Source organism: Carcharhinus amblyrhynchos, chromosome 2 (assembly GCF_965287045.1).
Source record: "Carcharhinus amblyrhynchos chromosome 2, sCarAmb.v2.hapA, whole genome shotgun sequence".
NCBI classification, from domain to species: Eukaryota; Metazoa; Chordata; class Chondrichthyes; order Carcharhiniformes; family Carcharhinidae; genus Carcharhinus; species Carcharhinus amblyrhynchos.
Window position 1 is genome coordinate 85,815,948 of NC_137325.1, and position 14,695 is coordinate 85,830,642.

A 14,695-nucleotide genomic window follows, 5' to 3' on the forward strand; every position below is an offset into this window, starting at 1 on the left:
TGCTGAGTTTGAAGCAGACCTCAAGTCATGGATAAAAAGATTTCATGTCAAGCTAAAAGCAAAATCAGTAGACAAGATGATATAGGCCTGTAGATAGGGAGTGAAAGAAAAGATTCAGGTTTTTCAATACAGGATAAACAAGAATCTACTTTCAATGTTGGAAGGAAAAGAATGAGACTCAATGAGGGGGTAGAACTACAGGAGCATTTAACCGCAATTGACATCCACATTAAAGCAGCCAGTTCACAACAACAAAGGTATATTATGCTGGTTTTTCCTTTTAACATCAGGACTGGCATGGCCCAGGGAGTTTTAAAAAAAAATGAAGTGCGCATTAAACAACTTATATGCTGGAATGACTTTCAAATCATTGGCATGAAAGCAATATGGTAATGTGTGGAATTAGTTAGAGTTTGTTATGCTTTAATAGTTTCTGTCAACTATTTCAGATTACAAAGTCAGTTCTTAGTACGATAACACATGATAATTTGCTAAGAATTCAAAAGTTGCCTTTGGCGCAAACAGAAGCTGTTTTGACAGCAGCTAGTGATCCTGCCAATAGGAACTTGCTGATTGATGGAAATGTTAAAGATTAAATTGTGATAATAGGACTGTCCTACATACATGCCAATGCAAGAATTCATCTTAAAAACAAAGTTTGCGATCTTCTTTAATAAGTAGTTGTAAAATGAACAAATTTAGATAAACAAAAGAATTCACTTGAATTGATGCTGCACCAAAGATATTATGAAATTTCCATCCCTTGCAGCCCTGTTTACAATTTTAAAAGCTCTTGCATCATCCTAAATCTGTAGAAAAACATAAAACATTAAAAACCTGCTTTAAAAGTTGCACTTACCCATCTAACCTAACATCAGGCAGAGTTCTGTTGAGTGCTATCATATCGCTTGCCATCAAGTTGAACTGATTGATTTTAAACATCTCTTTCATTTTTTCTTGATTTTCCTTAGAGATTATTACAGGCTTTCCCATCTCTCCAGGTCCTTCTTGAGGCTTCTGTATCACATCTGAAATGCAGCAAGGTTTTGATACCAATTGAAACTTAGCTTTAATGCCACATCAAAGAAAAACTGCTGCAGTCACTATCTGAAATAATAAAATTATCTACTAGAAGCTTTCTTCCTCTTCAGTGTATTCTAGCCTTGGCATATGAAAGGATAGGCCTGCAGGCACAGTCCTTTGGGAGCCGGCTATGATAGAGGACCATCCAGGTTTCATCCGACAAATGCACTTCAGTTCTTTTGAAATCAGCTCACCGAAAAGCATTTCAGTTGATACAAGAAGGAATTAAAATAAGTTATAGGTGTATCAAGCTGGTGGCAGACATTGTGTTTTGTATTTGGCACATAAAATAGCCAGTTTAATATTTAATCATTTGTGGTATTGCAAATTAATTAAGACAGAGTAATAGAATAGAACATTATAGTGAGACACAATGGAACTATCATTTTACCATCTATAACACTGATAGATATGCTGTGCAAGGAAGAACATGGTTGGCCTAATAATATTTGTTCTCCTCAATGGCAACATGAAGCGCTGAAATAATGCAAGTTCCTGCTCTATTATATGAATACTAAAACAGTAACAGATTCCACCTAGTAGAGTATATGCCAAAATAGAACATGCTAGCCAAATCTGTTTCTTTCATCTAACTTTCACTTCCAAGTATTCAGAACTTTGTGGATGGCGGGGGGGGGGTTTGTGGATTATCAAGCTCCACTTCTCTGCAGGCAAGTTTAATTTACCCACCAAAATGGCCAATTGTTTACCTTCACTATTGGTAGCCAACTATTGGTAGACTTTAACTAGGCTTCTTTCAAATAACTTAGAATGATTGATTTACTATAAAACAAAACTTCTTCTTAACAAGTTGCAAGGACTAATTAATACAATTGCAATTGGAAAGTATAAACATTTGTCTCTTCTTCGAAATTCTTCAACACACAGACAAACACATACACTGACAAACAAAGGACACAAGTAGCCTCAGCAGGGGTGGATGGTTAGAAAGAAATTTTGTAAGAAAAGGATAATGCTTGCAAAGGTTTGATGCTGTTGATCTGTAGTTCCCTTATGTGAAGGCTAGCCCCAATAGTTGTCTACAGGTGCTCACTAATGGAGCTTCAAGATGGAGGAGAATATAGAGCTGGTTCAATTCTTCTTGTCTCAGCTTTGTAGGGTATCCAAGTGTAGACTCTGGCTACATGTCGACAACCACACACAATTTTAGACAAGTCAGGGAGACTCCATCAGTTAGGATCTCAGCTTATTCCCCAAAAAGACCAAATTCAAAACCAACAAATTCATATCTAAAAGATGGTCTCTGTCATGTGGTTTCATTTAAGTCACTAGCCACCGTCCCACACGATTAAAACGTTTGCATTTAAAAAACAAATAGCTCTTCCCCCTCAAGGTCCACACTGGTCAAGTGATTTATTTGAAAACAAATTGTTGCTCCCGGCCCAATAGTGAACTTATGACCATTTGTAAAAAGAAAAATCCAAGTGTCCAAGTAATGTAATGTTCTTCCAAATTTTCAAAGAAAAATCTATTATTTCGGAAGATATGGTTTTCCCAGGTTGCATTATACACAAAAACAATGAAGATCTAAATAATTTAGTATCAGAAGCATGTTAGAGCACTACAAAGCTAAAACATTTATTCACTTCAATTGTTGAATCTAGATAAAATGCTTTCTTAAAGGACCTCATATAGTTGTTTAATAAAAAATTGTTTGGAGTAATGTTGCATATTAACCCATGACAAATCTAGATATTCTTTACCCGATTATGGTCCACTTGGTTCAAACATGTTTCACCACTCAGTTACTTAAATATTAAAGGTTCACTTAAGGTTTGTATAAAACAAAACAACTCGTATTTAACTGCATCTTTCATATAATGAAATGTCTCAAGATGTTTCATAGGAATACAATAAAACAAAATCGAGCCATGAAAGGAAATAGTTGGTCAGATGACCAAAAGCTTGGTTAAAGAGGTAGGTCTTAATAAGTCTCAAAAGATTAATTCAGATAAAGAAGCAAAGTGATATACTATACACCTGAAGGCACAGCTGCCAATGATGGAGCAAAAACAACTGTGTTGACTAGTCAATTCTATCCAAAAAGAATAATGACAATCTGAATCATTAACATACTCAGAATTGTATTTCATCTCAAAAGCACACAGTAATGTTTTAGCACAAATTTCTTGAGCAAATTAAGCTAAGACTCAATTTTAATTTTCATAGTGCTTTCCAGGGACAATCCTAAGTATGAGTAAACTAACAAATGCATCTGTCATAGCACTTATTTGGTCATGCAAGCTAGAATGAGGCCATGTAATATTTATCAGAGACTACAGAGTCACTAGGGAAACTAAGCATCAAGCACTTCATAACCCACAGACCACAATCAGTAAGGATAAATAACACCACTTCCACGATCATCCTCAATACCGGTGTCCTGCACGGCTGTCTCTTCAGCCCCTTACTATATTCCTTATACATTTATGACTGTGGTGCCAAATTCCCCTCCAACTTGATTTTCAAGTTTGCTGATGACATGACCGTAGTGGGTCAGAGCTCAAATAACGACGAGACAGAGTGTAGGAATGAGATAGAGAATCTGGTGAACTGGTGCAATGACAATAATCTCTCCCTCAAAATTTACAAAATGAAGGAGATCGTCATCAGCTTCAGGAAGCATAGTGAAGAACATGCCTCTATCTACATCAATGGTCGAGAGCTTTAAGGTTTTAGATGTCCAGATCACCAATAACCTGTCCTAGTCCCCCCATGCTGACACTATGGTTAAAAAACCTCACCAATGCCTCTGCTTTCTCAGAAGGCTAAGAAAATGAGGCATGTTAGCGACAGCTCTCACCAACTTTTACAGATGCACCATAAAAAGCATTTTTTCTGGTTGTATCACAGTTTGGCATGGCTTCTGTTCTACCCAAGACCACAAGGAACTACAAAATATCATGAGCGTAGCCCACTCCGTCATGCAAACCAGCCTCCCATCCATTGACTCTGCCTACACTTCCCGCTGCCTCGGAAAAGCATGTTCAGTAAAAAATCTTCGTTGGATAGCCTCATTTTGGAGACCACAAACCAGACAATCTCAAAGAGAATCTTCTAATCACCAAATTCACAAAGTTGTGCCTGCCAAATCATAGTAAATTTTAGTTTCTGGCTTTGCTGGATAAACTAAGTTCAGGAGCAAATTAAAGGTTTTATTTCCTATTGCACTGAGAAAAACTGTTTCGAGAACTAGTTTTCAATTTTATTTGGTTGTACAATGTACTGAAAATGCTATGCATAGGGACTCCATGATTCATTTTTTCACTGAAAGGGCCCATGGATCCTAATTGACCTGCCATTTCTCTTGCCGGCACTAGCAACCAGAGGCTGCTCAGAAAATAAGTTTTACCCTGGAGACCACTGACTTGATATATTCTTTTATTCAAAGAACTGCAGCCACATAGCATAGCACGACTCTTTCTAAGTTTGCCAGATACTATCTGGAATCTCATCCTTCTGATTGGAAAAAAAACCTCTTTTAAAACCACACACACAGTTTGTTCTGACTTGTCGTCTTTCACTGGCAATTCAATCTTTAACCTTGTTGTTGCTTCTCCCCAGCTTTCTAATATTCAAAGTATGAGGACTCATGATGATTCTGTCTCCTATTTCAGGTCTTTTCTCGATGAAACATCATCACATCCTCGTCACCAATTTTCTTTTTGCATAATGTCCTAACTCTGTGGGGATTGTGGGTTTTAAACAAAAAGAAAAACTGTAGTTTGCACATGCAGATTCACAGTAACAAAAATAGATTTATTATAGGAGATGCTCTCTGCACTGTATACAAAGTAAAACTGAAAGTGATCAGCTGTTGAACCAATCGTGCAACCCTTTTAAATATATGGCAGAAACAGAAATAGTTTAAGTTATATTTGTATTTGTGGGCATTAGGAATAAGGTCTGGCTTTAAGCTTATGATTAATTTATATTTCTGAAACTGTGTGTTAAGGAGGCTTCAGTTTTAGTTTCACTTTAACAGTTGCTTGCATTTTAATGTTTTACAACATTTAAACTGGGAAAAGCAAAGCTGTTGCCTAGAAACCCGGGCCCCATAGTAGCAGCAAGAAGTTTCCGTTCAGTTGAAGATACTGAACTGAGGTGCAGGAAACAGTTTAAGTCTCTTTCTAGCAGGACGTGAAGGAAGACTGCAGAGAAAAGTCCAAACTAAAAAAAACACAAAGGCAAACAAAGAGAGGGAGAGAAAGTCCAAGAAGTTAGAGTTCATCAAGCCAGGTTCCACCTTGGAATCGGACTTATGCACTAATATTAGCTGGATCTTAACACTATTGCCGGGATATTGTCAGACCCAAACTTTTGCAGAGTACCCAGAGTCTTCAACTATTCTTGATTTTTAATGGAGTGAATCAAATTAGGTAAAGACTGACATCTATGATATTGGGCACCCCTGGAGGAGGCCCAGATGAATGATGCACTCAACAATTCCGGCTGAAGAATATAGGAAATGTCTTAGCCTCATTTTTTGCTCCCCTTTCATTAAGGATGGGAATTTTGTGGAGCCTCCTCTTCCAACATGCTGTATACCACAATGCAATCACTGGGACATAACATATGGTGATGCTGTGGGTGTTCCTCAACTCCAGAAGCCGTTAGAGCAGTGATGTTCTGCTCAGCTTGGCCGAAGATCTGAAAGTGTGCTTGGAGGCTAATGATTGAGTGTACTTGGGAAACTGTGGAAAAGTGATTTTGGTAAGCCAGGTGGAAACGCCACAAGGTGAAAACTCCACAAGGTGCCCACTGTTGAGGCCATCTGAAAGGGAGCAATTTTTGTTGACAGTGTTTCAAGGTAAGACCTTCAAATGTGGAGGTCAGAAACCCTCGTGAGAAAGGCAAAGTTTCAGTGAGATCGTTTGCTCAGAATTTGACAAGCATCTAAGCGGATTGTTGAGAAATCCATAGAATTAATTCTGTGTGCATCTGTCATCTATCATATAGTGTGGTGTGCTCGATCCACTTTGCCTGTTAACTCACAAGCATCTCATAAATGCCCTGTCAGAATATTGGAAGTCTCACAACACCAGATTAAAGTCCAACAGGTTTATTTGGAATCACAAGCATTCGGAGTGCTGCTCCTTCATCAAATGAGACTCATTTGAAGAAGGAGCAGTAGTCTGAAAGCTCATGATTCCAGATAAACCTGTTGGATTTTAACCCAGTGTTGAGAGGCTACTCACTGTGCCCACCCCAGTTCAACACTAGCATCTCCACATCATTGCCAGAATATAAGATAGATTTAGAAATTGTTTTAGCTTTGACTTGGAAAGTTTTATTTTGTTTATTCAAAATCCATGGTATCTTGTGGCTTTATTCACTAATTATGTGCTTTGAATCTCAAACTTTACTTTCAACAAATCGTTATTGATCTCTAACTGGATCTCTCCCCATGACCCAAATTCTAGGCAAGAATCAAGCTCTATTCTAAGAAATGCTCTCCTAATCTACATCTCCACATGCACCTCGTAGCTGCCTGACTACAGCTTTGGTGGATTGAAAAGTTTGTGATCAGTGAAGTGGATTTTTTGAAAGAATTACCCCACAGTCATCAGGGCAGCCTGGAGTTCATCTTTAAATTAAATATCACAAAGTATTTTAAAAATCCACCTCTTCCCACAACCCTAACATATGTCCTCATTGTGCATTTGTAATTCACTCCAATCACTTCCCTCAGTTATGCAGCAGCCTACTCCACAAGCTCGCTCAGCACACAAACAGCATTCATCACAGAGCACACACACAACCAGCCCTGTTTTGAACAAATCAATACATAATTGCATTATCAGTGCCTTGTGATTAGGTGAACGAACATTCCAAGGCATTTTGACAGGACTACTATGAAACAATATTTGACACCAAGCAACTCAAAAAGACATTAGGACAGCAAGTTTGCGGATGACACCAAGGTGGCAGGGTTGGCGGATACTGAGGTGGAATGTCAGGTGATACAGCAGGATATAGATAGGTTGGTACATTGGGCAGATAGGTGGCAGATGGAATTTAATCCTGACAAATGCGAGGTGATGCATTTTGGAAGGAATAATGCAGAGAGGAGCTACGTGATAAAAGGTAGACCGATTAGGAGTATAGAAATACAGAGGGACCTGGGAGTGCAGGTTCACAAGTCTATGAAGGTTGTGACACAAGTGGAGAAGGTTGTGAGGAAAGCTTATGGAATGCTAGCCTTTATAGGAAGGGGCATAGAGTATAGCAGCTGCCATCTAATGCTTCAGTTGTACAGAACGTTGGTTAGACCGCATTTGGAGTACTGCGTCCAGTTCTGGTCACCTTACTACCGGAAGGACGTGGAGACTCTGGAGAAGGTGCAGAGGAGGTTTACCAGGATGTTGCCTGGCATGGAAGGACTGAGTTACAAGGAAAGGTTGGAGAAACTGGGACTTTTCTCCTTGGAAAGACGGAGATTGAGGGGAGACATGATAGAGGTATATAAGATACTGAAGGGAATAGATAGAGTCAATAGTGAGAGGCTGCTCCCTAGACTGGGTACAATTACGAGAGGTCATGATCTAAGGGTGAGGGGGGAGAAGTATAATTTGGATGTGAGAGGAAGGTTCTTCACGCAGAGGGTCGTGGGGGTGTGGAACGCGCTACCGAGTAGGGTGGTGGAGGCAGGAACGTTGGACTTGTTTAAGGTTTACTTAGGTAGACACATGAGCGAAACGAGGATGGAGGGTTATAGTAGGGGGTATTAAATAGGGTCAGAGCCTCGGGAGACACCGGAAATGCAGACTTATATGTTAACGTTTTTGTCTTTTTATTCCGCAGGTGGAGGTCCACCTTGTTGTCAAACAAGGGGCATGCACACGGTGGGTCGTGCGTGGGCTGCTCTTGGAGGTTCCGGGAGTGGCCTAGTACTTCGTGCCGGTGTGTGTGCTTGATCCTGGACCGGTAGACGGGCGCCGCTACAGCTCAGTGACTAGCACTGCTAGCTGTGCAGATACATGGATTTGGGCCTGTGTCTGTGGGAGTTTGTGCATTCTCCCTGTGGTTGCGTGGGTTTCCTCCGGGTGCTCCGGTTTCCTCCCACACCCCAAAGATGTGCTCTTAGGCTGATTGGTTTACCAAACTGACACTATTCTCCCCTGAATCTGGCTAAGTTAGGGGTTCCACTCGCAGACACACAGGGCAGGGTAGGTGTAGGAGGATGCGGCGGCGTGGGCTCGTTGGGCTGAAGGGCCTGTTTCCCGTGCTGGGTTGTTCTTTGTTCTAGGAAAGCCTTGGTCACAGTTATGTTTTTAAGAAGTAACTTAAAGGTGAAGAGAAAGAGAAGGGGTAAAAAAAAAAGGAATTCCGAAACTTGGGGTCTTGGCAACTGAAGCATGGCCAGGAAAGAGACGCTGTCCATCCCTCAGTGGACTGCAGTAGCAAAGCAGCTCTGGAAAGAGATGCAGTGGTTTTGTTGAGGGTCATCTTGAGCAGTTCTGTAATGGCAGAACTCTACAATCTACAGGTTGTTTCCAGGGCCACTGATAGCTATCAACTGCTGCTGGAGGACTATCAACTAGGTGACAGACTCTTTGGTCTTCCCAAAATATGGTGTGTTCCCATGCAAAGAGCTGTTGATAATTGACTGTTGTAGACTAGCACAATACAAGGTCTAAACTATGCACTGAACAATGCACTAAAGCTCATGGCAGTTGCCATAAAGGCTAAGGGGAAAGGCTGCTGTTTAAAGTCCTCCCACTAGGGGCTAGAAACAATGTAAAACCTCAAGCTTATGTTTGACATGAAACTTAAAACAATTACTAACACCAGGAAAAAGATACTGAGAAAATTATTGAACAAAATGCCAACAAGTCCTCAGATCCTGATGGGCTTCATCTAAAGTCTTAAAAGATTGAGCTGCTGAGATAGTGGGTGCATTGGCTTTAATGTTCCAAAATTCCCTAGATTCTGCAAAGATCCCATCAGACTGGAAAATAGTTTTAAGCCAGTTAGCTTAATATCTGTCACAGGAAAACTGATGGAATTTATTATTAAAGAGGTTAGGGTGGAGCACTTAAAAAATCTCAATGCAATCAAGCAAAGTCAGCATGGTTTTGTGAAAGGGAAATCATGCTTAATTAAGTAATTGGCATTCTTTAAGCAAGTTACACACAACATGGAAAAAAGGAATACATGGATGAGGTATACTTATGTTTCCAGAAAGTGTTTGACAAGGTGATACAAAGGTTCCTATGCAAAAAAGGGCTCAAGGCACAGAGGTTACCATATTATTGTCGAGAATTGGCTACCTACCAGGAAGCTGAGAGTAGGGAGAAATGGGCCTCTGCCCAGTTAGCAAGACATGATGAGCATAGTGATGATGCATTGGGCAGAGAAATGGCAGATGGAATTTAATCCAGATAAATGCGAAGTGATGCATTTTGGTAGAACTAATGTAGGGGGGAGCTATAAAATAAATGGCAGAACTATCAGAGTATAGACACAGAGGGACCTGGGTGTGCAGGTGAACAGATCCTTAAAGATGGCAATGCAGGTAGAGAAGGTGGTAAAGGAGGCATATGGCATGCTTGCCTTTACAGGATGGGCATAGAGTATAAAAGTTGGAGTATGATGATGCAGCTACATAGAACGTTGGTTAGGCCACATTTGGAATACTGCATCCAGTTCAGGTCACCACACTACCAGAAGGACGTGGAGGCTTTGGAGAGAGTACAGAAAAGGTTTACCAGGATGTTGCCTGGTATGGAGGGTCTTAGCTATGGGGAGAGATTGGGTAAACTGGGGTTGTTCTCCCTGGAAAGACGGAGGATAAGGGGCGACCTAATAGAGATGTATAAAATTACGAAGGGCATAGATAGGGTGAACAGTGGGAAACTTCTTCCCAGGTCGGAGGTGACGAACACAAGGGGTCACAGGTTCAAGGTGAGGGGGTCAAGGTTTAACACAGATGTCAGAGAGACATATTTTACACAGAGGGTGGTGCGGACCTGGAATGCACTGCCAAGCAAGGTGGTAGAGGTGGACACACTGGGATCGTTTAAGACTTATCTGGATAGCCACATGAACTGACTGGGAATGGAGGGATACAAACAAATAGTCTAGTTGGAAGCAAATGCGGCGCAGGCTTGGAGGGCCGAAGGGCCTATTTCCTGAGCTGTATTGTTCTTTATTCTAGTGCGACTGGGGCCTCAACCATGTATATTTTATGGTAATAACTTGGATGAAAAGGCCAAATATTTGGGTGCCAGATTTACTGATGGTATAAAGATAGGTTGGAAAGTAAACTGTGAAGACAACATGGCAAGTCTGCAAAAGGATATGGAAAGGTTAAGTGGGTGGCAGAAAAGTGGCCCAGTTCGAGAAGCCATCTACCAGTAAACCAAAAGCTTGTAATAATTCCAACATATACTATATGTGGCTACATCCAAGAAACCAACTAATCCAAATCAGCTGCAGGGTTTAAAATCAATGCCTTAAAGACAATCAAAGGACACTTAACTGTATATACTTTTGCTTTTATTGGACTCGAATTCTTCTTATTTCTGAGATGTGTGTGTGTGTGCTCTTGTGTTTTCATGACTGCATGAGAGCTGAATGTTTGACACCGTGTTTTTATTATTTTCTCAGGCTTAGTAATTAATAAATTTGCTCTTTGACACAAGAAAACCTTCTTTGATTTGCTCTTTATTGCTTGCAGCTTAAATAGGCAGATGCATTCTGATTTCAAAAGGCATATCCTCATGCAAATGAAGCTTAAACCTTTGTTATGACCAACTGAGGAACTAATTCATCTCTTCTCACTTGTTCATAACGCACCTTATCTAAGGAAGAATACATGTGCATTAGAAGTAGCTCAGAGAAGGTCCACTTAACTGATACCCAAGATTTAGGGAGGGGGATGCAGTTGTGGGGAGCGGGCGGTGAGAATGATTATCTTAACGTTGGACAGCTGGGCCTGTATGTAATAGAGTTCAAAAAAATGAGAGGTAATCTTACTGAAACACAAGATCCTGTGAAGACTTTACGAGGTGAATGCTGAAAGGTTGTTTCACATTTTAGGGAAGACTAGAATTAGGGGTCACAATTTAAAAATAAGGCGTTTCCCATTCAAGACAGGTGAGAATGAAAATTACCTAGGATTGCAACGGGATCTTAATCAATTGGCCAGTGGGCTGATGTATGGCAGATGGAGTTTAGTTTAGATAAATGCGAGGTGACGCATTTTGGTTGATCGAACCAACGCAGGGCTTACTCAGTTAGTGGTAGGGAGTTGGGGAGAGTTATAGAACAAAGAGATCTAGGCTCATAGATCCTTGAAAGTGGAGTCAAAGGTGGACAGGGCGGTGAAGAAGGCATTCACATGCTTGGTTTCATTGGTCAGAACGCTGAATACAGGAATTGGGGCATCTTGCTGAAGTTGGACAAAACATTAGAAAGGCTGCACTTGGAACAGTGTGTGCAGTTCCGGTCATCCTATTATAGAAATTGTTAAACTAGAAAGGGTGCAGAAAAGATTTACTAGCATGCTACTGGGACTTGATGGTTTGAGTTATAAGGGGAGGCTGGATATGTATATTGGCTGCCAGTCTTCTTTCATAATCTCACTTCACTTCCCTACTGCACTTTTAAACGTCCCCACCGAACCTTCTGTATTCCTGTTGGTTCTCAATTGTATTTCGTACCTGACACCTGTCATAAGTACATTTTTTTCTTCCTTCCCTTAATTTCTGTCTTTTTCAGCCAGGAAGCTCTGGATTTGTTTTTCCTACATTTCCCTTTTAAATGAATATACCTTTACTGTGTCCAGGCCATTTCTGTTCTGAAGGTAGCCCAGCCTTTTGTTCCAGTTTAACAAGCCCAACTCCATTAAAATTGGCTCTCCTCCGGTTAATTATTTTGATTCTGGATTGGCTATTTTCCTTTCTACCATCACCCTAAACCTTACAATACAATGATCATTATCTCCCAAATGTTTCCCCACTGACATTTGATCAACTTGGTTTATCTCATTTCCAAGAGCCAGTGCATCCTTTCTTGAACTGGGCATATACTGCAGTAGAAAATTTTCCTGAAGGCAATCTAGGAATATTTGACCCTCTCTGTTCACTACACTACCACCACTCCAGTCTACATTTGGGTAAATGAAGTCTGCCTTTAAAGCTATTCTATAACCTTTGTAATTTCCCTGTAGATTTGTTTTCCTACATCTTTCTTACAAGTTAGCAGCCTATAGAATACACTGGGCAATGTAATTACACTGTTTTGTCCTTAGCTCTACCCACATTGATTCTGCCTTTGAATCCACTGGTACATCCTCACCTTCAGCACTGCAATACTCTACACCCTTTCCCATTTTCCTATCTTTCCTGAACATCTTATACTGAGGAGTACTTAACACCTAGTCTTGCCCTTTCTTGAACCAGCTTTCTGTTATCACCACAACATCATATCTCCAGAATTTCAAAGGTTATCAAGGTGGGCAGAACGTTAGAGACTTCCAGGTGGGAGGAAGTTAGGCAAAGTAAGGGGCAATGCCACAGAAGGATTTGAAAACAGGAATAAGGAAGTTTTAAAATTGAGGCATTGCTATACTGGAAGCTGATAGAAGTCAATGAGCACCAAGTAATGGGCAAACATTAAAACATAGGCATGCATTAGAATATGAGTAGCAGATTTTGTTCAAATGTAGAGGATGCAGGATGGCAGATTGGCTAGAAAAGCATTTGAATAGCTCACCCAAAGATAATGGTTTCAGCTGAAGATGAGCTTAAGCAGAGGCATAGATCAACAACTTTGAAATCTATACAGTCACCCTCCCATGGCTTTCACATGTCGAAGTATAGTCTTCAGTTGACATAGCATTGGACTGTAGAGAGTAATGGGATATGGGTGTGTAGACTTAATCTCATCTCCAATGTAAATGCATACCTCTGTCTTTATTTTTACATATCTCCATATATATTCCTACATCCACGTTTATAATTGAAGCCATCTACAATGTTGTTGCACTGTATTTACACCCTTCACATGTATTAGTGCTCAAAGTCTCTGATGGTTGGAAGTTATAATTGAAATTTGAAACCTTTACATAAGCAGTGTCTATTATAACTGTGGGCATAGGGTATTTATAATGGGACATTGACAAAGTCCTTCTCAAAGGATAATTTTCAGTTGTAGATTATAATTGGTTGTTTATTTAAGTCAAAAGTTACATCATCAAGGTGACAATGTAAAACTCCAAATGATCTACAATTACAAAATTACATGAAGGATACTATGTCCAAATAAATATCTCAATGAATATCTGCAGGAGCATCAGCACACAATTCCATCATAATTTGATTATTGGAGGTCAAAATCTGCATGAGCAAGGAAACGTTGCAGTCTTGGGTTAAGCTTCCAAATTTTGTAAAACTCTACTGAACATTAACTTGAATTTAAAGAATCCACATCAATCCACAATCTAACCATTTCAGTAAAAAGACAATGGAATCTAAATATCACTGTCATTGGGCTTGATTTTACCATTTTCATTCTAAGTGCTGAATCTGGGCGTAATGCAGATTGGACTTAGAAATCTGCTTTCAGGCGCCCCCATAGCACTCAGCCTGAAAAAAATCACGAGTCTGCATTGTGCTGTGGGCGGGGCTTAGCACAGCCAAAATGATCGGAGCTCTGAACTGCACACGCGCGGTTGGAAAAAAATTTGAAAACGGGCGTCCGTGTCAGATCACTCCCAAGCCACAGAAAGTGAAGAAAGTGGCCCGGGAGTGAAAAGCGAGTGTGATGGCCCTCACAGATATCGCCCCAGTCCCATAACATAACTGTTGCATTTATTCACCCGCTACCCAGAACGATCACGACCCCCTGCCCCCCACCCCTCACCGATCGCCTGCAGAATGGCAGCAGACCCTCCTGACCCCCACCAGAGATCCATCTCTCCCCCGCAACCCCCCCCACAAACCAGTAAGCGATCGGGCCACCCTCCTCCACACTCCAACCAGAGATACATCTCACGTCCCCACCAAAAAAAGGGGGAGAGAGGAAATATAGACCAGTGAGCCTATTGTCAGTACTGGGGAAGTTGCTAAAGTCTATTATCAAGGGTTTCTAACTCAGTATTCGGAAAGCAGTGTATAATCAAAGTCAGCATGGATTTACAGAAGGGAAATCATGTGAGACGAATCTACTGGAATTTTTTGAGGATGTAACTAGTAGAATTGACCGAAAAGAATCTATGGATGTGGTTTATTTAGCCTTTCAGAGGGCTTTCGAAAAGGTCTCATATAACAGACTACTATGTAAAGTTAAAGCACGTGGAATTGCAGGTAATGTCTTGAAATGGATAGAAAGCTGGTTAGTAGATAGGAAGCACAGAGTTGGCATAAATGGGTCTTTTTCTGATTGGCAATTAGTGACTAGTGGGGTTTTGCAGGGATCTGTGCTAGGACCCCAACTGTTCACATTATATATTAGTGATTTAGAGAAGGGAATTGAACATAATATCTCCAAATTTGCAGATGATACAAAGTTGAGTGAGTTGTGAGGAGAATGCAGAGATGCTTCAGCATGATTTGGACAAGCTGACTGTGTGGGCATCTGCATG

The 14,695-nt window shown here is 40.6% G+C and overlaps 1 protein-coding gene across 3 annotated transcripts in view; it reads right to left on the bottom strand.

The window, feature by feature from the left end:
- galnt1 (UDP-N-acetyl-alpha-D-galactosamine:polypeptide N-acetylgalactosaminyltransferase 1) overlaps positions 1–14,695 on the bottom strand; it is a 133,019-nt gene that overhangs the window by 73,130 nt on the left and 45,194 nt on the right. For all 3 annotated transcript variants that reach the window (XM_080208651.1, XM_080208635.1, XM_080208643.1), the window contains one exon: positions 860–1,028. In XM_080208651.1, the coding sequence (XP_080064777.1) occupies positions 860–1,028 (169 nt within the window). The remainder of the gene's footprint in view (positions 1–859; positions 1,029–14,695) is intronic.